Source organism: Prionailurus viverrinus, chromosome F2, assembly GCF_022837055.1.
Source record: "Prionailurus viverrinus isolate Anna chromosome F2, UM_Priviv_1.0, whole genome shotgun sequence".
Classification (NCBI taxonomy): Eukaryota; Metazoa; Chordata; class Mammalia; order Carnivora; family Felidae; genus Prionailurus; species Prionailurus viverrinus.
In genome coordinates this window covers 64584324-64608020 of record NC_062578.1, presented here as the reverse complement: position 1 = coordinate 64608020, position 23697 = coordinate 64584324, and the positions used below count along the sequence as shown (strand labels likewise).

Here is a 23697-nt window from a genome sequence, read left to right as displayed (position 1 = left end):
TCAAAGCACTCTTGGCTTTCTCCTTTGAAGGAAAAATAAATGAGAAAATCAACAAAGGAACCCACAGACACACCCTGGGAAAACAAAATGGAAGATGCTGAAGCATTTCCTTTTTTTTTCTTTTAAGAACTTGCTCCTTTTGGATTTAATGATAATGTCAACTGCCTTTCAAAAGATAACTTTTTTACCAAATTATGAAATTTCTGCGGCACATCAGCATCCCTTTAAAGGGCATATTTCCTAGGCATTAGAGAAGTAAAGGCTGTAAGTCAAAGATAACTTGTTTACCAAACAGGGACTGTAATTGAAATGGCCCTTTGGAGTTAATGAAAATATAAAATAGCTTTCCCCACCAGACTGAGAAGAGTCTAATTTAATTATCTGTGAGTGTCACAGATTAGAAGCAGCCTTTCATCCATTTCTGGAAGCTGAATCTGGACAGCTCCCTCCTTGTGAAAGGAGCAGGGAATTGGAGCCCTGGGTGGATGAAGAAAATCCATGAGAGACACATAGATCATGGGTGTCTGGGCTCTTTAAACAATGCTGGATAGTGACAGTTTATAGTGTTTATCTGGGTATGGCTCCAGTCATTCAGAGTTCATCCAGAGTCTATGGAACACCCATTATATCCCAGGCATTATGTGGATACCCTGGATACATAGATAAAATATGGAACCATAAGCCCCTCAGGACAGTCATCCCACACAAGATCAGAATTTGCAGAGGGTGATTTTTCAAAAGTTAGGGGGAATAAGTAAGGGGAAGAAATAGGTAGCATGTTAGAGGCAGAGGATTATTATGGAGACCTTTGTCATTTGTGAGAGCTGTGTTTCAGAAACATTGAGAGTCCCCAAATCTTGAAGCCCAGTGTATAAAAATTTCTCCAGTAAACTTAAGCTTTCCAAGAGAGATCACTAGCTTATATCTTTCCTTGACCCTTCGCTTAATCACCTGCACTAGATGCCCACTTTTTTTTTTCTTGGTATACACCTTTCCTATAGAGACAAAGATGGTATTTCTTCAAGAGAGCCACCAGCTAGGGAACGATGAGTAAACACACACACACGCGCGCACACACACACACACACACGTTTTGAGGATGGAATGGAGGTTGCTCTTAGCCAGTGTATCTCAACAGCTTATACTCCCTGTTATACCCCAGCCTTCAGTTAATTCAGGTCACACTTGCACATCAGCAGAATGTTGGGGCCCTTGAGGAGCACAAGGCATGTGTGGAACCTGCATGTGAGTTCTGTGAATTCATTTTCAGGCATTGTGTCCTTGTGTATTTCTCAAGTAGGTGCTCATTATGTGACAGCAGGCTGGCAGTCTGGGGCCATGCCTAGCTCGCTTGCAAGTGTATTTTCTCAGTCTCCATATTGCTTAGTTTTTAAAATTTTTATTAGAGGAATTTAATTTTTTGCCATAGCAATAGTGAAAAACAACAATGAACCTCCAGGTGCACATAGCCCAATTTTTATCATTGTCCATCTTGTTTTGTCTGTTTACCCATTTTGATGGTTGGGCAGGGGAAAAAGACATGCTGGAGATTTTTAAAGAAGTGCCAAACTTCGTATCACTTCACTCCGTATGTTATTTTTCTAACTTGAATCAATTGCCAACTGAGGTAAGCAGAATAATGGCCTCCCAACGATGTTCATATCCTAATTCTCCAAACCTATAGACATGTTGTCTTAAATGGATGGGAAAAAGGACCTTGCAGATGTAATTAAGAATCTCAAGATGGCAAATTATCCTGGATCATCTGGAGAGGAGGCAGTTTAACCACATGGGTCCTTCTAAGACGGAGGGAGGAGGGTGAGACTCAAGAGGAGGTGATGCTCTGACAGAAACACAGGGGGGAAAGGCAATGTGATGGGGGGGCCATGAACGGAGGAATTAAGGAAGCTTCTAGAAGCTGGAAAAGGCAAGGAAATGGATTCTCCCCCTAGAGCCTCCAGAAGGCAGGAGCCATGCCAAAACCTTGATTTAGGACTTCTGATTTCCAGACTGTATGAGAATAAATACCAGTTTTTGTGGTGATTTCTTAGGGAAGTGATAAGAAACTAATACACTAACTTTAAAAAAAATAGGGAGAATTTATATTTAAAAAATACAACTTGGGGCATCCAGGTGGCTCAGTTGGTTAAGTGTCCTACTTTGGCTCAGGCTGTGATCTCGTGGCCCGTGAGTTCAAGCCCTGTGCTGAGCTCTGTACTGACAGATCAGAGCCTGGAGCCTGCTTCAGATTCTGTGTCTCCTTCTCTCTCTTCTCCACCCCCTGCTCGTGCTCTCTTTCCCTCTCAAAAATAAGTAAATGTTAAAAAAAAATTTTGTAATACAAACTGATGGGTTCTTTTGAAATGTTTCTTTTGGCCATGCCATGCCTACCATCTTTTCTGGTAATGATAGGCTAATGCTAAAAACAAGCTCCCCAAAGAGTGGGATATGGGTGGTTGTTGTTGTTGTTGTTGTTGTTTTCTTATATCCGGTCCTCTGTAGTCTCCAAATTTGTGACTCCTTGTCTAGAAGATTTTATTGTTAATGCAGCGATTATTTGTTTGAATCTAGTGTTTTCTAGGCCATGAGCTGGAAGGGTCAGGAACCACTTCCTAATGTTTCAAATATCCAGGAAAGTTTGATAGTTACAGATATCCGGATGCTAATTTTTAGCCTACTGTACTCTGTTATATGTTGCTGAACACAGGATGCATGGTTGATTTAAAACTGCACGGCACATTAAGTTGGACTTAGAACTGTCAGATATTTGTGCTGGAGTGGGTACCATCAGCGAAGAATAGAGTTTGGTAAAATAACAAAAACATGCAAATTAAATTTATGGTGTAATGGAATATTTTGCTGCCTTTAGAAACCAAACTCTGTTTCACTTACTAGCCCTCCAATTGTGCAATGAAGAGTAACACAGGAGACTAATTTTGTCCCAGCCACTCGTTATAAATAGAAATATCCCTTAGTGGAAAGACATATTAAGGGTTATGAGTCATTTACAACTTAGTCTTGAATTATTTTAATCAGATGTGAGACTTGGGGAATAAAGAGCTTTGATTACTCAGAGGAGCTTGCCCTGAACCGATGTCTGGCCTGAGTGAAGGCCCCGTGCCAGGAGGTGGGAAAGAAGGGCGAGAAGTAAGTTGCCCAGTGGGCAACCTAGTCAGCTGCAGAGTTGCCCATAGCTGGACACTGTGCACCTCAGTCCACGGGAGACATTACAGCTGAGTTCCCAGCCGTCTGTCCTCCCACCTTTGCCCTCATGCCCCCACATCATCCCCCTTTTCCTTTCTTATGAGCGGCAGCTTTGTGATCTGAAAATATCACAGCTTTGAGGTCAGGAAGGCACCTAAGTGGCTTTATAACTATCATTATGTAACATTGGCTAGTGCCTGGCCTCTCTGAACCACAGTTTCTTCTTCTGTAAAATGGAGATGATAATAAATGCCTCAAAGTGTCGAAAGGATTAAGGGAGGTGAAACTAGCATGGTGCGTGTAGTATTTCCTAAGGCTCCAGTAACAAACTACAACAAACTGGTGGATTAGACAACAGCAGTGTATTGTCTCATGGTTCCAGATGCTAGAAACTCACAAATCAGGCAGCACCAGGGTTCCTTGCTTCTGAGGGCTGTGAGGGAGAATCTGCTTTATGCCTCTCTCCTCGCTTCTGGTGGTTTGCTGGCAATCTTTGGCATTCTGGGGCTTGTAAATACATCACCCCTAGCTTGGCCTTCATGTTCATGTCACTTTCTCCCCGTGTGTGTGTGCCTGTGGCCAAATTTCCCCTTTTATAAGCACACCAGCCTTTTGGCTTAAGGTCTGTTGTATTCCAGTATGACTTTATCTCAACTAACTACGTCTGCAATGACCATATTTCCCAAAATGGTCACGTTCTGTGATATTGGAGGTTAGGGCTGAATCATCTGAATTTGGAGGAGGGGGAGACACAATGGAATCCACAGTCCTTCTTATCACAGAGTAAGCTCTCAATACATGTTTACTCCTTCAGCATAGCCTCCCTTAATAAGGGAGCATTCTTTCCTGTCATGTAGATTTTTGAACTGTCAGATTTAAAAAGCTCAAAATCTACCATGTCACGTTCTCTCTAAATCTTGCTCTTCTAAGTGCTCCTTCTAACTTACTACTGGTTTTGAGACCCAAAGATAGAGTAAATCCCAAACAATTTCAACCTTACTCAATTATAATTGTATAATTCAGACAAGGCATGGAGTTGAAATTCACTTTTGGACTTTTCTCAGAAGAGGTTGAGCTGAGCACACAAGTAAATAAGACAAAAGGGAATGTTTACAGGTTCAAAAGAACAAACCCATATGAAGCACTGTAAGTAATTTATTTTCATACAGACAACAGGTCTCCACTTCAAACAGCTGGTGTTAGGAAGTGTCCAATAGAAGTCGCATGTCCTGGGGGGAAACCTAGGGTGTTTTCAGTTGAGCCAAGGCACTGAGGAAGGAGACAAATAAATCTTCTGACTCTACACAGAATGGTTGGCAAGATAGACTCCCTAATGAGTTAAGGGATTGACAGGTTAGGCTAGTCTGGATCTAGGTAGTTGTGAGAGAGGTAAGACTAGTCAATGGTCATGGGGCCAGGGCCTCTCTGGAAGGAAGAAGAGAATAAACTGTCTAGTAATAAAAACTAATGCAGGCAGGGAAAAATAACAAGCAGAATTATTCAAAATGGACACAAGGGGACACATAGCAGAATCCAGTTTGGGGGCCCAAGTTCATGGCCTGGTTTTCTCCCAGAATGCTGAGTATTAGATGGTTCAGAGTAGGACTTGGATAGTGTAACTACTATGCACCCCTTCTCCTTTCTGGGGTTCCCAACTGAAAGTGAGAGGGAATGATGTACTCGTGGAAAACAAAACAAAAAACCCCACCATATTTATTAATAGTTACATAAATACCCAATAAGCCCTAATGAATGCCAAACCCAGATAAATGGGGCATAATATAGAACATAGTCAGAGTGATGTGTCTTTTCTCCTTTGGCCTCTTTTGAAGCTAGGGTGCTTGGGTATTGAAATATGTTAATGGTGTGGACCAAAATGGCCAGTCTGCTCTAGGACCAGTCCAGTGTACGTGTTTCTACCATGCAGATACGGTGATAACGCAATGAGTGGGTAGTGACCACAGATACCTACTTGTGATGAACGTGACAATGCCTGCTATTAAAAAGACCCAGTGACAGCTCTAGATCTGAACAATTAGAGTCACAGCACGTCTTTCTTTGGAGGGGGAGTTCATTAGATTGACATAGGCAATGGGCAGAAATGGAGTGGTACTCCTCCTTCCTGTAGTTGGGTTCTCCAGTAAGGTTGTCATTCTGCTTTTCAAAGGCAGAGAAGGGCGTAGGGTAGAAAATCATCCTAAACTTAAAGAGACACAGGCTTGGGTAGCTGGATCTGGTTCTTCCAGCTTATTAGTCCAACTTGATTATACGTAGCCTGAACTGAAAGTGACATTGAGCTACAGAGTAATCCAAGTAGAATCCAGCAATCTTTATCGAGCAAGAAGAGATCTTGGAATCACTTCCTGGAATGTATCATACTTAGAATGTTGTCATTTTGAAGAGCTGTCTCATTAGCAGTAACCAAATGAAGCAAAACAATTGAAAGGCCAGGTTCATGTGGTTGAAATGCTCTGTGCCTTGATGGGGACTAGACCTTCATGGGCTTTCTGCCTCATCTTTCCATGATGCTGTATGATGAAAGGAGATTTAAAACCTTAGCTCTGCACTTATCTCTTTGGATACATGTGATCTGCCCTAAGGTTGACTTCATTATGAAGTCCTAGAGACCGAGGCATTACTTTTAATAGAGTCATCAAAGGGTTCTGTTAGAGTACATTAGCATCTGACCTTCTGCATGCTCAGTAAATAAGATAACTTTCAAAAAAAAATTCACTCCATGTTTGCAAATGTTCAAAGAGAAAAAAAAAAAAAACCCTGGAAAACTAACTGAAAATATAGTGGGTTCTTGCCATTTTCTTATGATTAGTTTCTTGTCTTTACCCCACACTCCCCTGACCCCAATTCATGTCCATTTGGGACCTCAGAAGGTGACCTGATTTGGAAATATGGTCTTTGCAGATGTAATTAGTTGAGTTCATACTGGAATTGGGTGGGCTCTAAATTCGGTGGCAGGTGTCCCGATGACAAGGCCACATAAAGACGTGTAGAAAGAAGTCTGTGTGACAATGGAAGCAGAGATTGGACTAACAAAGCTTCTAGGAATACTGGTGGCTACCAGAACTTGTAAAAGGCAGGGGAGGATTCTTCCCTAGAACCTGTATAGGGAGCATGGTCCTGCCAACCCCCGAGATGATTTCTCTGTAACCCAAGCACCAAAGTCCCACCATGCTAACTTGTACGTTGACTCTGGTGAGACTTCTAATCATGAACCCTGAGTCTGGGGCTTTATTATATATGGCTTATAGAATTCCAGAGCCAGTTTCAGAATTTGGCAGGAGGGAGCAAATTTGAAATTGGGGACTGCGGCTATTGGGAATGTCGACGTATAAAAATGATACCCTCCCTACATGTCCCGCAGTCAAACCATATTTCTCTTTCCTTATTTTCCTTCAGCGTGCTCTAACACTCTTCATCATTGTCTTGACATCCACCAAACAGGATGGATCATTCAGTGTGCTCCCCCACTTTAAGCCACCCATGAATTCGCCACGTGATCTGGGTGCCAGACAATTTGGGAGTTGCGTGAGAGGAGAGCAGCGAGTCCAGGGGAGCTAAGGCCCCTGCAGAGCTCTGTTTCTGAACTTGCCTTCTAGTCCTCTTTCCCATTCTCTGCCTTCGCTTCCTTTCCATCCTGTTCTGCATCCAGGTGTGGGTGTCCCACCAGGTTCCCGATTGCTGGGTCCTGGGGTTGTTCAGGGCCAGCCAGAAGAAGGCTGCAGGTTGTGACTTTGTACCGTGTTCCCTGTGTTCCCATGGCTGCATTGAAACTTGTTCCTCTCCTTTTGGTGAACTGGCGGGGATCCTTATCTGCCTCTCTGAGAGTTGGTGCAGGGATTAATTACCTAATGTTTGTAAAGCATTTGGAAGTTGATAACTGCTAATTATTATTACCCTGGTATCTGGTCCTTTGTTCTAAGTTCCTAGCAATCTGAAGTGAAAAGGCTTAAAGTAAAAAGTTGCCGAGATAGCCATGATCTCCAAAACAAAACTTGTGCTTGACCTTCTTCCTCTGTGAACTTGATTTATCCTATTAGTCACTCACCTGGTCTCCAGACCTTCCTCCCTAGCAGGGTAGCTGTGTGAGGTGTGTGATGGGGCTGGTTTAACATTTCCAGTATCTGCCATATGGGAAGTGCTTTATATACATTCTCTCATTTAATCCTCATAAAATATGCACAGGAGGCCACGATCGGCATGTTACACATCAGTGAACAAATGCTTATAGCAGTTCAAATCCCTCAGCTGAGAAGTGGCAAAGCCAGATTTTGAAGATATTGCCGTTTGGCTCCAAAGCCTCTGAGCTGTCCCTGCCACCCCTGTGTTCAAGTAGGAGTTAGAAAATAAGCACGTTAGGAAGAGTGACTTGGCACAAGCAGAGAAAAAAAGACCCATACATTGTTTGTTGCCCCTGTGAACAGAACCCGCAGAACAAAGGAGATGTATAAAGCAAGGGTCCTAGTAACTAAAGCGGTCCCAGCCTAGTAGCCTGGAATTTTGAACCGAAAAAGATGATCTGATTTTCAAGTTGGAGGGGCTGTTAGCAATAACTTTGTCTTAGCCGATTCTCCCACCAGGGAGGACATTAGACCCGTGAAGGCAAGGAACTCTTGCCCAAGTTTACTTACATCTTTTGTTTGATATTCGTTTATTCTTACTTGATGTGGCGATCAGAATATCTGGTATTTTCTTTTAATCAACATATAGTGGACATACAATATTATATTACTTTTAGATGTAGAACATAGTGAGTCAACAATTATATAAATTACGAAATGATCACCATGGTGAGTGTAGTTACCGTCAGTCACCATACAAAGTTATTACAATATTTTTGGTTATATTCCCTATACTGTACTTGAATCCCTGTGACTTGTTTATGTTATAGCTGCAAGTTTTTCCCTTTGACTCCTCTCTACCTATTTCACCCATCCTCCCATCCCCCTCTCATCTGACAACCACCAGTCTGTATTTGAATCTGTTTCTATTCTTTGATGAGTTTTGTCATATTAGATTCCACATATCAGTGAACTCTTATATTATTTGTCTTTCTCCATATCACTTATTTCACTTATCATATTATGCTCTTTAGGTCCATCCATGTTGTCACCAGTGACAAGATCCCATCCCTTTCTATGGCTGAGTAATATTCCATTGTGTAAACACACTACATCTTCTGTATCCATTCATCTGTCAGTGGACACCTAGGTTGCTTCCATAACTTGTATGTTGTAAATAATACTGCAGTAAACATGGGGTGCATGTATTTCTTGGAATTAGAATAGCTAATATTTTTAAAGGTTTGCTTGCTTACTGTATGTAAGACACTTTTCTAAGCACTCAATATGCATTCATTAATTTCATCATTACAGCTTTGCCTAAGCAACAGTATTATTTCTTCTGGAAATACCTGCAAAAAAGGCACTGAAAGGTTTTGGTCAAACTGTCTCTTTGAAAATAATCTTCAGCTTTTAGATATTTTAGAGGAAACACGGTCAGCAGTCTTCTAACTGTGTCCCAGTGGTTGCTAGGAACCTCACTCAAAGGTGTGGGTGATGGAAGGATAAAGACATAAAGTCTCAGATCTCAGCCAGGCTGGAACCCCATCCAGAACCCCATTTTGTTCCGTGACTTGTGATGTGATCACAATGAATGAATGATGTGATGTGTCCAATGAATTTTAAAAGTTTGAAAGTTCCTCCTGACCTCAATGACGTAGGAAACCTGTCTCCAACAGAGGATTCAGTGACTGTTCTTCCCTCAGGTGTTTTTGATTGAGATAGAATTGACATGTAACATTGCCTGGGTTTAAGATATACGACATGTTCATTTCATACATTTATTTCTACTTCCCTCAGTTGTTAGCAGAGACTTCTTTCCACTCTCTCAAATTCTTCTTGCCATTTTGTCAACCTTTTCTCTCGTGCTCCACAGAAGTGACCATGGAGACAGGATTCAGTTCACCACAGATGTGCTTCGGAGTAATTTCAGGATTGTGTGTCTGTTTCTGTTTCTTCCCCTTTGCCTTCTTCATGAGAAACACGATCAGTTCTTGAGACGCTGATTGCTGCCGCATCTCATGGCAGGAAGCCGGGATCGAGATGGAAGTTGTCACATCTGTTTCAGGAGCCACGTTTTAATAAAATGTAGACGTGTCCCAGAACTGTTGCATTAATGCTGGGGAAAATTTGGGTGCCAGGAAATTTGGATTTATAATGGAAGTTGTCACTGAACAACAGCACAAATACTCCAGCCTGAAGAAAAGTGTTCTTGAAAGGCTTTGCAAATGCGAAGCTCACGTGGCATAAAGTATGGTTTTAGAAACCTGTATTCAACATAACATTTTTCTCCTTGGAAGTCTGTTGTCCTCATGGGCCGATTTCTAGCTTCAAGCATTCAGATAGCATTAAAATGAAAGCTCTGCGCACACGAACAGTGGAAAACGTCCACTCTGAGTATTCTTACGGCACAGTTAACAAATCCATGAAGCAGTCTTTAATAAACCATTTTGTGTTTTAGGGCTTTAGAATTATTCATACATATATATACCATTTGACATGTGGGTGAGTTTGTGACTCCACCATTAGAAATTTCTGTATTTTACTGTTGGCATTCACTGGTAAGGTTTATTTTTGCAAACTTAATATTGTTCTTGAAGAATGATGCTTAGTTGTATTCACGTTTAAATGGTTCCAGTCAAAGTTAATGGATCAGATCTGACTAGGTAAGGAAGATAGGCACTTTGGGGAGGATCATTTGTAGCTTTTCCAGTCCTATTTAATGAACTGGAAAAGTAATTTGCTAAGTTTAATGTAGAGGCTGGAAAAAATTTACTCCAAACTCCCAAACACTTTATGCTTTGAGACTATAGTGTGGTCACCTTGTGGGTTACTAATACCTTGTTTTCTGTATCAGTTCATTTTGATCTCTTAAAGGTGCTATTGTTCCATTGGAAAAAGCAATAGGCTAACCCTGGATATTTTTTTTTATATATGTATGAAATGCATAATGGGAGAAATATGCCAGGTAGTCATTCACATTCTAGTCTAAATAGCTTTTTGAGGATTTCTTCCTTCTTGAAAGGGAGATTTTATTTGGAATTGCTGTAAGGGGTGCATGATCATTTTGTAATGAATTCTTCCTAGGACAACTTTGGAATGGATGGGAAAAGAATGAATTGAAATTGTTAACACCAAGGATATTCTTGGCTTGCCTTATAATTTTTTTCAAGGAAAACCAGTACTTTGTCATACTGTTGCCTTTCCAATGAATACCTTTTTGACAAGTTTAGAATTCAGTGAGTCTGCTACAATTTTCCCACCCTAAATTTCACTGGAGGGTCTTACCATCTGCCAGATATTATGCTAAGCACATTATGTACACTGTCTCATGTATCTTAAAAAAATTCTTTTAAAGTAGGTTCCTCGCCCAATTTGGGGTTTGAATTTACAATTCTGGGACTAAGACTTGCATGCTCTACTGACTGAACCAGCGAGGTGCCCCGTGCACAGTCTCATTTAGTCTCCACTGTAGCATTATGAGGTATATGCCACTTAACAGGCTCTAAATGATGCTTATGGTGCACTGTGATCAGCATTTTAGACATTTTAACCCAATCCACAATAATCCTCTGGTATAGGTCCTATTATTTCCCCATTTTACAGATATAGAAACAGATACAAAGAGATTTGCTGACTTGCCCAAGATCCCACAGCTGGTGAATTGAGGAGCTGTGATTTATGTTCAGGCGCTCTAGCTGCAGAGAAAACACTCTTAACCATTGTCTGTGCAATTTTATCAGTGAGGAAATAGACGCATAGGGAATAATAACTTGCCCAAAGTCACAGGGGCAATAAATAATGGAGCAGGGACTCAGAGTCAAGCAGCCCATAAAAGTACACGACCTACAAAGCTCACCCCTTCCACAATCCTGCCCACCTTCTCTACTGTGATCATTCAATCTTAAAGCCACTTCAATACAGATGTCATTGTGGCACTTACGAAAAGGTAACAATACAAATAGAAAGGGAAGAAATTAGTTTTATCATTTATTTATCTTACTGCCTCATTTAATTTTGAATAGATTTTGGATTATGGTTTATTATGAAAGGGTTGAATCTTCACTGAATTACCAGTGTCAAAGAAAACCTTAACCTCATCTAGAGCACTGGTTCTTAATCCTTAATGAGCATACGTGTCACCCGAAGATCTTGTTAAAATGCAGATTTTGATTCTGTTGGTCTAAGATGAGCCTGGAGCTCTGCATTTCTTGCGAGCTCCCATGTGATGCTGACGCTACTGGAACATGATCCATGCTTTGAGTACCAAGGCTAGCACATTGAGTTGTTCCAAACTGAGCATCAAGATGTATCCCAAGACCCAACGTTCAAATTGGAAGGGGGGAATTTTCACAGATGAAAGAACACATGCAGAATTGGGAATGATCAACACATCATCATATCACACATCAGCACATCAGAGTTTGGGCAGAGAGGGGTGGCTCGTGAGATAAGACCTGAGCTAACTGACTCTCGGGATTGGAAGGGACCTTAAGGGTCACCTGGTCCAAACATCCAACTGATGTTTTAATCCTCTCGTATCCCTGCCAGGTCATTTCATCCCTCTGGGTTAAGGAACTTTCTGTGCTGAGTGGAACTAAGAGAATTTTAAGATGGTGCCCGAATCACAGAAACAGTCAAAGCGAAAGGCTGTGATGTCTCCTACCTCTCCAGACAGACATTTGCCTCCATAATACATTTTCAGAGCCTGTGGATATTCTTCAAAAGCTTTCAAACCTTACCATCTTATAATAAAAACAATGTACTCTACCAGAGAGCCATCTGGGCGTGCTTATTCCCCCAAGCATCTGCATGCCACTATGAAATAATGATTTCAGTGCTGACTGGCAGGTGAGAAACAGAGACAGATGTCTGACAGTTGGGCTGCTTCTTGGCTGTACTGACGACACATACCGGGGCCCTTGAGAAACACAGTTTCAAGGATCAAGAGTCCTGCGGCCGTGAATGGTTTCTTCTCATTTGGATTTCACAACCTGAACTAAGGACTCCTACCGTTGGGTCTTCTGATTGGGGGGATGCCAGCTTCTCCTTTCTAGTCACTGTTCCTTCACCTGTTGTTTGACGATGCCCTGCTTTCCATTTCAGGTGCCCGGGGAGAGTGAGAAACAGTGGAAGCCTGCCCTGGTCGTACTGACCGAGAAGGATCTTTTAATCTATGACAGCATGCCACGGAGGAAGGAAGCCTGGTTCAGCCCAGTTCACACGTACCCTCTTCTTGCCACCAGGTAGCCATGACCTTGTCTTTGAATCTGATGTGTTTGCAGCTTGAAGCTTTTCTAGTCAATTACAATGATTTCAACACATTGTATTCCTGCTCCCTGTTGCATCAGGAACTGAGGGCTCCTGCAGAGTAGAGCGACACGTTTTTATCCAGTAGATTGATTATCGTTTATGGCCAAACCTGGGGCAACACAGAGACAAAGAACAAACTGCTTTATCCATCCTGAAGGAGCAGTGACATCTGTGAGAAGGTCCCAGCCTAGTCACCTTCCTGGGGGGTCTCCACCCCATTCTTTTTGAGGTGAACTGTGCACATGTGTTTACAATCTTGAAGTTTAGGGAGAATCATCCTTCGCTCGGTGGCGCAGAGATTGTCATGGGATGTCCTGTTGTGCTTTTTAAAGTTTTCTCGGCACGACAGACCCCATAGCAAGTTCTTCCTCAGTAGTATGGTGCTTCCTATGCATGTGGGGCTGCTAGGCGTGTGTCTGTCTCTTAGGACCTTCCGTGCACAGCTATTGTTCATGTGACCTTTTTTTTACGTTTATTTTTTATTATTTTTGAGAGACAAAGACAGATCATGAGCAAGGGAGGGGCAAAGAGAAAGGGAGACACAGAATCTGAAGCAGGCTCCTGGCTCTGAGCTGTCAGCGCAGAGCCCGATGCGGGGCTCGAACCCATGAACCGCTAGATCGTGACCTGACGAAGTCAGATGCTTAACTGACTGAGCCACCCAGGTGCCCCAATGTGAAATTTTTTTAAAGTTTATTTATTTTTTTATAGTTCATCACCTAAGAATGGTTTTTACATTTTTAAATGGTTTTTTATTATTTTTTATTTTTATTTTTATTTATTTTTTTATTTTTTTAACGTTTATTTATTTTTGAAACAGAGAGAGACAGAGCATGAATGGGGGAGGGTCAGAGAGAGAGGGAGACACAGAATCTGAAACAGGCTCCAGGCTCTGAGCAGTCAGCACAGAGCCTGACGCGGGGCTTGAACTCACTGACCGCGAGATCATGACCTGAGCCAAAGTCGGACGCTTAACAGGCTGAGCCACCCAGGCGCCCTTAAATGGTTTTTTAAAAGCAAAAGAACAAATATTTCATGACATGTGAAAATTATGTAAAATTCAAGTTTCCAAGTCCATAAATACGGTGGTACTGGAACACACAGAAAAAAAATTTTTTTAATAAAGTTTATTTATTTATTTTAAGAGAGAGAGAGGACATGCGCAAGGAGGGGCAGAGAGAGAGGGAGAGAGAGAATTGCAGGCAGGCTCCACGCTGTCCGTGCAGAGCCCAACACAGGGCTTGATCTCATCAACCATGAGATCATGACTTCAGCTGAAAGTAAGAGACGAACACTTAACCGACTAAGCCACCAGGCGCCCCTGTCCATGTGACATATTATCTTAATGCATCAGGTGTTTATCCCCTTGTTGAAAGTCTGTATCCTGAGCACAAAAGCACATCAAATCTGAGTCTTGCCTTCAAGTAGTTGACAACTTCCAGACCTGGTGCCCGTTGCCAGCTCTTTCTGTATGTGCTTTGTGATAATGGACACAGTTTTCATCACTCCTATACCTCTCTTTCTTTATCTAGAAGGTAAGTATGCTAACATAATGTTTACGGCTTCCTTGGTATAGTGCCTGGGCAATATTGGGCTGTAAAATGTCTGCTGAATGAATTATTGAACAAGGTGGGACAAATTCTGAAAAGAGTTTGGTCCAACAGACAAAGAGCATAGTGGACTGAGGTTTTAGGAGCATCTGTTCTGAGCAAGAGATACATACAAGATGGGTTCTCCATTCTCAAGGGACTAAGGTGCCAAACAGGTTATAGCCCAGGCTCAGGTGCAAGGAAGAGAAGGAGACCCAGGGGCAGAACAAGAGGGAACAGAAGATTAAAATGGCATTGGTGAATGGGGCTGAAACTCCTTAAAAGCCTTTATCTTCCACTTATGGTGATTATAGAGAACAGCAGGTATGGCCTGAAGAAGGTGATCATCGGCCCCAGAGGTGAATAGAGGAGGCCTTCATGGACCAGGGACCAAGCCTAGATCACTTAGATATTAATAAATAAAATAAAATAGTAATTTAATTTTTGAGTATCCTAGGCCTCAAAATCTTTGGTAGGATAGCTATTAAAGTATTATTGATATTTACAAAAAACCTCAATAATCAGAACCCAAACATCCTAAAATGTTCCTGTTCCAATGGAGATTTCAGGCTGTGTCTTGGGATCCATTTAAATTCACTTTTCCACAGTTTACGTCCTCAGACCTCACCCATGGGCACTGATGTTCAGATTCTGAGGCATTCTCACAACTAGAACCAAAGAAAGATTAGACGATAGTCTCTGTATTCCAGATACTAAGAAGAGAAGTTGGATTCATCCTCTTAGAATGATTTTCAGGAAAGGGACGGCTGGGTAGCTCAGTGGGTTAATAACGCGTTTGACTCTTGATTTTAGCTCAGGCCATGATCTCACAGTTTGGGAGATCCAGCCCCGCATTGGGCTCTGCACTGGCAGTGCTGAGCCTGCTTGGGATTCTCTCTCTTCCTCTCTCTCTGCCCCTCCCCTCCCATCTCTCGAAATAAATAAACTAAAAAAAATAATGATTTTCAGGAACAAAAGTTTAAGTAAAATTTCTAGGTAACTCTCAGGCAAATTGGAAGTAAAACTTGCCCTAATTCATAGCTTTCTTCTCATAGTTTGAAGGCATTCTGATTAATGGAGGCTGCTTTTTTTTATTGTTTATTTTTTAAAGATTTTTTAAATGTTTATTATTTTTGAGAGAGAGAGAGAGAGAGAGAGAAAGAGCATGAGTGGGGGAGGGGCAGAGAGAGAGGGAGACACAGAATCTGAAGCAGGCTCCAGGCTCTGAGCTGTCAGCACAGAGCCCGATGAGGGACTCGAACTCACGGACTGCAAGATCATGACCTGAGCTGAAGTCAGACACTTAATCAACTGAGGCACCCAGGCGCCCCCGGAGGCCGCTTTTTTTATTCATGCATGCGTGCATTCAGGATTTTAAAAATTCAGTTCCTCAGTCACACTAATACATTTCAGGCCCTCAGCAGTTGTGGCTGGTGGCTACTATTTTGGACAGCACAAATTAACATCTCTGTCATTATAGAAAGTTGTATTGGACAGCACCGCCCTAGAGCATAAATGACCAGCTCACAATCTGTCCCTGTTTGGGCAAGTGACTGGACTGGCACACGCCCAACGGCAGTGTGTCAAAAGCACAGGCTGCCCCATGGGAGGTCATCTTGCAGGCTCTTCAGGCCACCAGCGGCTCAGGGGGCTGGGTGCACAGGCACAGGGACTGGCATCTGGGTAGGTTTGGGTGGGGCCCCAGGAATACCCATTACAGGCTCATAAGCCACGTCTGGGTTGTGAGCAACGTGCATGCGTGGCCTACATCCGCTACGGAAATCGAAAATGGAAACCCTTTCAGTGCAAACTGTGCTCATTTAGAACAGAAGACGCAGCATCGCAACCTCAGCGCCTACCATGTAAACATAAAAGAGAGCAGTGGCAATGGTTGACCTCCCAGTTAACTGCCTCCTCTTTCCCAAATTAGCCAGCCTCACTACTGACCTGCTGAAGAAAAGTGTGTTATCGCATGTGCGTATTAGCCCTAGGAGCAATGATCAAATTAGGCTCATAATCATGCCCTTGGTCTCCAGCTGGTAGTCTGTTTGGCAGAGGATGTTCAAGATGTGAAGGCGGGCCTGGCTGTTCATTCTTAGCTCATCCCCTCAAGCTAGAGTTTCCGTCTTAGTTTTCCTCCTGCCGGAAGAGTGCTTGCCTGGGCTAATCATGTCCCCTCCCTCTTTGAGAGTCCTCTCATCTGTTAAATGCATCTGTTAAATGCTGCTGTCTCTCCAAAGCCTAGCAGAGATAGACTTTGAGAAAATAGGTTTCTAACGGACCCTTTGGCTGGTGGGGCAGCCGCCATGGTTTGCGTGCCTTGGATAAGATCGTCTTCCCTCCGCAGCCCTGTGGATGTTCCTAGAGAAGGACTTTTGGAAAGCAGACAGAAACAAAAACAAAAACAAAACAAACAAACAAACAAAAAAACACACAAGGAAAACGACCTGTCCCATCCCTGGAATCACGTGATCACACTGAGGGGTCGCAGCCCTTGAGTGGCTCCAGGCTATGGAGCAGGGTTTACCTCAGCTGAAGACAGAAACCATTCTATCCTTGCAGACTGAGCTGGCTCTTGGAGATGGGAGGCTGGGCTGGCAGGGAAATCACTGCCGGAAGAGGTAGAAGTCAAAGGGAAACTCTGGATCCTTCCATTACAGAAGTTACCCCAGTGCTTCCATTAGCTGCTTCCCTAGCCACATAGCTAAACTCATAAAGTGACGTATTTACTTTGTTTATTCCATAGTCACATATGACAGCGTGTCCCTTCTTTTTTATTGAATTCTTTTTTTTTTTTTTTTAATTTTTTTTTCCAACGTTTATTTATTTTTTGGGACAGAGAGAGACAGAGTATGAATGGGGGAGGGGCAGAGAGAGGGAGACACAGAATCGGAAACAGCCTCCAGGCTTTGAGCTGTCGGCCCAGAGCCTGACGCGGGGCTCGAACTCACGGACCGCGAGATCGTGACCTGGCTGAAGTCGGACGCTTAACCGACTGCACCACCCAGGCGCCCCGAATTCTTTTAATGTTTATTTGTTTTTGAGCGAGAGAGGCAGAGTGTGAGTGGGGGAGAGTCAGGGAGAGAGGGAGACACAGAATCTGGAGCAGGCTCCAGGCTCCCAGCCGTCAGCACAGAGTGGGACTCACAGACCAGTAGATCATGACCTGAGCCGAAGCTGGACGCTTAACCAGCTGAACCACCCAGCGCCCCCAGAGTGTGTCCTTTATATATGAGCGTTTGGGCACGTAGCCTGTCTAGTAGCATTACTTATCTCCGAGTGCAGTTTTCTGAAGGAGACTCCTGTCTTTTTAAAACCTTTTATTAAGGTGTGATTTATAAGCAGTATATACACAAATCTTAAATGTGCAGTTCAATTAATTTTTATTTATGAATACAGAGCCACGGTGCCTAAAGTTTTACTATAGGGCGTCTACTAATGAATCATCTTTGTGTCTTTTTTTTCTAACGAATCATCTTGAGTGATATTATCAAGAGGGCCAAGGTAGGACTATTTGCACATAGACCCAGGCAGTAATCAACTGGTGGCTGAGCTTTGTGGAAGGAGCGTATATCACGGCCAGGCGTTTACGTGGATTTTATCCTATCTGGCAAAACTTCCAATTTGAGAATCACCTGGCTGTTTGGAGGTGATTCTTAACAGAGGCCAGTCCTGAGGACGCTGCCCTGGAGATTCTAGGTTCCAGAGTCAGGAGTATGTGTTTTCAACAAGCATCTGGCAGGTGTGGTCCTCAGGATGACCACATTTAACCCCCACAACCCTGGAAGGGTTAGACTTTATTCCTGTTTCACAGATAAGTAAAACGGAGGAACTAAGAGGTTAAGGAGCTCACCCTCAGTCATACAGCCAGTAAGAGATACACCTGGGATTCTGATTCTGCGTGCACCTTTTTAACCCCTGTTCTCTGCACACTCCCCGAAAAAGCACGTTCCTATTCCCTGGAGTTTTAGTGGCTCTTTGTGCCAAGCATGTCACATAAATCTTTCCTTAGCTTTCCTGACAACTCAATCACGCAATAGGTAGCCACTCAGATCACACGACAGAGTGAGGACAGGGCTCTGTATGCCATCAGAGACCTAAAGTTTCTACCCGTGGCTTAGACTGGGGGTTCTCAGAATGGGGTCCTCAGACCAGCAGCATGAGCACCCCCTGGGAATTTAGACACGCGGACTCTCCACCCCACTCCAGACCAATGGAATCAGACACTGGAGGTAGGGTCCCCAGCCCGTCTTTGAGTTAACCAGCCAGCCCCCCAGGGGCTTCTGATGCAGGCTACAGTTGGAGAACCTCTGATTTGGAAGACCATGCTCTGGTGCCTCTCATACTCCCAGGGTTCACAGTCAGAGGGACACTTCACGGCAGGGACGTGCATCTTTCTTCCCGGTGGTTCGTCAGAAGTCTTATGTTGCCTCATGTTGTGGTGACCACCAAAGAATTAGTTCGAAGGCTGTCCTGGGTCTAGTGCTCACAGAGTCATCAGAAGCTCCCAAAATGTGCTGTGTGGTGCCCTGCTTTTTCACTTAACATGGTCCCATAGGCATTTTCCACTGAGACTTTGCACTCTACCTTAGCTTCAACGTAGTGACTACATAGTGTTCCATTGCATGGATGCTCTGGAGAATCCCCTGGGGCAGGTCTGGGGCACAGATTCTGGAAACTTATGGCGCGCCTCCAAATCCCAGCTACTTATCAGCTTTGGAAACTTGGGCAAGTTTTGTGATCTCTTAGTGCCTCTTGTCCCACATTTGTAATGTGGATAGTATCTCTACCTACCTGATAAGGAGACATGGTAAGTGCTAAATAAATTCGGTTATTATTACTTATTTACCTTTTCTCTATTTTGGAGTTTAATAAGTATATTTGCCACATTTTAAAAGCAGCTTCAGGGGCACCTGGGTGGCGCAGTCGGTTAAGCGTCCGACTTCAGCCAGGTCACGATCTCGCGGTCCGTGAGTTTGAGCCCCGCGTCAGGCTCTGGGCTGATGGCTCGGAGCCTGGAGCCTGCTTCTGATTCTGTGTCTCCCTCTCTCTCTGCCCCTCCCCCGTTCATGCTCTGTCTCTCTCTGTCCCAAAAATAAATAAAAAACGTTGAAAAAAAAATTTAAAAAAATAAAAAATAAAAAAAAAATAAAAGCAGCTTCAGGGCACCTGGGTGGCATCCAACTCTTGATTTTGGCTCAGGTCACAGTCTCACGGTTTGTGGAATCGAGCCCCACAACGGGCTCTGCTCGGAGAGCATGGAGACTACTTAGCATTCTCTCTCTCTCTCTCTCTCTCTCTCTCTCTCTGCCTCTCTCTCCAAAATAAATAAATAAACTTAAAAAAAAAAACCAAAATTTCATCACACTGGAAATCCATAGGTCATCATTATAGAACCATCTAAGAAATCTTTTCAAACCCATCCTGTTAGCAAAAAAATAAAAATAAAAATAAAGCAAACAAAAAGCCTGAAAAACCATCTCCTTAAAAACTAAAAACAACAATGTACTCCTGAAATCATTTTTGCACTAAATGCTAACTAATTTGGATATAAATTTTTAAAAAATTAAGTTAAATTAAAATAAATAAATAAATAAATAAATAAATCTCAAAAAAAAAAACAACGAAAGAAAGAACTTGGGGGAGTCGACAACTAGGGGGTTCTGTTTTGGTCTTAAAAGTAGGAGGCAAAGTCGTTTGGCTGCACATTGGGTGGGCAGGATGCTTGAAGACAGCAAGGCATTACTTCTGTTCAAAACATCGTGTATGAGATTCCAAAGACTCTCTGATGAAGATTTTAATCAGAGTTGGAAATAGTAGGGAATATATCCTCATAGCTTCTCCTTCTCTTTTGCAAAAAACATGAACCCAGACTCTCTAGATGGATCCCTACCTTAGATTTTGGGTATGGGGTTTCCTCTGTGGAGGGGAATGGGAAAAGGTGGTATATAGAGGAGTAAAGGATGAGAGCAAAATCATGAATGGGTGTTGAATTCTATTTTTTTGGATACACACTGAGATGATTATGCAGTTTTGAATTACATTAATAAAGTTTCTCATGTGGAACCAAAAACAAATAAATAAATAAATTAATTAATTAATTAAAAACAACAACTTTATTTACTGGTGGAGAGGAAAGATCACAGTATTGGATTTGACACCTGGGTTCATACTCTGGGTTTGCCCAGTCAGACCCCAGTTTACAGGCTGTGTGATCTTAAGCAAATCATGTCACCTCTCTGATCCTGTTTCCTCCCCCTGAAAACTAGAATCCTAATGTCTGCTGCAGAGTTATTATGAAAATGAAAGTATGGCAGTGTCAGTCAGCTGGGGCTGCCGCAACAAAATACCACTGCCTGGATAACAGATAATTACCTTCTCACAGTTCCAGAGGCTGGAAGTCAAAGACAGTGTCAGTGTGGTTGGTTTCTGGTGAGAGCCCTCTGCTTGGTCTGTGGGTGGCTGCCATCTTGCTGTGTGCTCACGTGACCTCTTTGAGTGCCTGTGGCGGGGAGAGAGAATGCTGGAGCCGTCTGGTGTCAAACCGCCAGAGCAGGGCCACAGCCTTAGGACCTCATTTAACCTCAATGTCCTCCTCGTTGGCCCTGTCTCTACATATAGGTGGCATTGAGTGTTAGGTCTTTAACATATGAATTGAGGGGGTGAGGGTGGGGCAGGAGTCAATCTTGAGCCTTGACAGGACAGCCTCATTTAGCAGAACACTGGCCCACAGCAACTGGGCAACTGGGCAACTGGGCAACGGCCTGTGCCCCTCCCTTTGCCTTAGCCTTGCGAGGCAGTACTATTCAGAATGTCAGAGACAGTCTTTTCTCTTGCACAAGAACTGGCCAGGGCCAGAGCCAGTAGGAAACAGGGTTCTTTTAAAATCGAGTTACTTCCTCAGACAGTTCATAGTTGATTTGTTGATTGGTTTAGGGTTATTTTTTGTTACTTTTTTGTTGCTTCTTCCTTTCTTTCCCTTTTTCTTTCTTTCTTTCTTTCTTTCTTTCTTTCTTTCTTTCTTTCTTTCTTTTCTTTCTTCTTTCTTTCTTTCTTTCTTTCTTTCTTTCTTTCTTTCTAGCTTCCTTCCTTCCTTCCTTCCTTCCTCCCTTTTTTTTTTGGAGTCCCGGGCACATTTAATTTATATTTTTCTGGAAGATGAAAATTTGATTGTGTTTCATAGCAGTGGCATCAGAAATGCCCACAGCATGTTCTTGGTGTCGACCACCATGCAGGGAAGTTTACAAGCCGTTGCTTCTCCTGCTGACAAACGTCGATGGTGCCTACGTGCATCCGTGTTGCAATTTATAACGGTGCACTCAGGAACTTTTCAAACACGTTGTAACGTTAGCTGTTCTCATCCCTCAGCTTTTCTGAGTCCTTGGGAAAACTTTTTTTTTTTTTTTTTTTGCTTAGCCAAAGCTTACTTGATGTCGCTGAACATGAAGAAAAAAAGGTACTCTTGCCCATATGGAGGATGTATGTTGGTTTTTTCTTTTTTTGTCACTGTCATCATAATTGGCAAGTGTGACAGGCCTACAGGGAGAGAGGATTAAGGTGGCAGTATTTCTGGAATTCTAGAGGAGATTTAACCCAGAAATTCTGCACACCCAGTTCCAGTGGTTGGCAAAAGATTGGGAAGCACAGAGCTTGCAAAAGTAATGAGGCTCTGAGCCCAGCTGTCCCACCTGTGGGCCCGAGAGAAGGGGTGGGGTCTCTGGGGAAGAGGAACTGATGAATTGCACTTTGCTCCCCTGATGCCACTTGGGAGCCAAAGGCACTGGCACTTGTATTAAACATGTTGGGTAATCCTTGGTGTCTAAGGAACTAACCTGTTTTCTCAGTGCTAAAAGGAATTGCTGCCTCAGGCCAGCCTCAGAAATTTTAGGAATGCTTTCCACTGGGGAAGTTTGGCCAGTCGCGTTTGTCAAACATTCAACTACAATCAGCTTGTGGTTTTCACACTAAGCGTGGGAGGCTTCTTCACTCTTAGGGAATGTGAGCCTGTGCCATAGGCATTCCCTAGGGCAGCATAAGAGGATCTGCATGCCCATGGAACCACACTCGGTCAGCCTGAGAAGAGTGGAGTTGGCCTTCACACCCGTTCTTCCCGTTTGTGTGAACCATACCTGGTGTTCACACTAATGGCCAGCCTCCTTCCTGCCCTCCTTCCTGTTAATCCAGAAGCTCCTCAGAGTTGGGTGGGAGATAAGCAGAGTGAGGGGGTCCAAGGACTTTGGAGTCAGACAAGGAGTTGACCCCGAGACCTCTACTTGCCATGTGATCTTGGGCAAAAAATCAATTTCTCCGAATCCAAGCCTCATCTCTGTGAAGGGCAGTAGTATCTTCTGCTTCATTCAGCTATTGATAGAAACTATTAAGACAGTAAATATAAGTGTTTAACATATGACTGAGACATAATAAGTGATTGATAAATTTTAGCAATTGTTAATATTGAAAAAATTAATTGAAATTGATGTATGAATAACTGATAAGTAAGTAGACATATTTGATTCCACATGTAATACTGCATTTATCAAGGACTCGTAGTGTCTTAGATCAAAGTTGTTGAGATATAAGGACTGGGCTAAGAGTTTGTTGCTTTAATTTGTAGGGAGGGGGAAGTGAGAGATGGAACGGGGAGACTGGAACCCCTCAACTCACACCAGAAAGCTAGTCCTTTTTTTTTTTTTTTGGAGAGAGAGAAAGAATGAGCGGAGAAGAAGCAGAGAGGGAGAGAGAATCCCAAGCAGGAGCAGCTCCACAACCTGGGATCTCACAACCTGAGATCATGACCTCAGTCCAAATCAAAAGCTGGACACTTAACTGACTGAGGCACCCAGGTGCAACACTGCAGGAAGGTAGCCTATTGATGGCTTCTTCCTTGGGGCAAGAATGTCCAGTTCAGTTTAAGAAATGTTTCACAGTCTCCTGTTAGGGGCCAACATTGTACCAAGGGCTGATGGTTGGGGAGTTATAAAAAAAAAAAAAGAAAGAAAGGAAGGAAGGAAGGAAGGAAGGGAGGGAGGGAGGGAGGGAGGAAGGAAGGAAGGAAGGAAGGGAGGGAGGGAGGGAGGAAGGAAGGAAGGAAGGAAGAAAAATATGAGAGATAAAAGCCAAGTGTTATAAAAGCTAATTTTTCAGGTTATTCACTCATGGTTTTATTTTCCCAGCAAAATAGGACAGATTTTAATTGTCATTACTTTCCATGGAGAAGTTCTTGAAGATCTTTTTAGTATACCTATTGTATACATATTGTGATATATGTTGAACTAATTAAAACACAGATGGGATAAGGGAATGTGGAAGAGATAACCAGAAAACTCAAAGAATATATTTAAAAATTAAAGTTCTAATATTGCTAAGGGTTAAAAAAAAAAGAAAGACTATGAACTTGAAAGGAAGACTTTCCAAGACATTAGGCTATCATATGTGAGAATATTCATCAGACTGTAAGCCTTGTTCATCTCTGGAGATGGCAAGTGCGTGGGGGTGAATTAAATCTGTGGGTGACC

The 23697-nt window shown here is 42.9% G+C and overlaps 1 protein-coding gene across 1 annotated transcript in view; it reads left to right on the top strand.

Moving 5' to 3' along the window:
- The window catches only part of SNTB1 (syntrophin beta 1), a 240147-nt gene that overhangs the window by 193462 nt on the left and 22988 nt on the right, over positions 1–23697 (top strand). The window contains exon 4 of the mRNA XM_047842225.1: positions 12387–12526. Coding sequence (XP_047698181.1) covers positions 12387–12526 — 140 coding nt within the window. The remainder of the gene's footprint in view (positions 1–12386; positions 12527–23697) is intronic.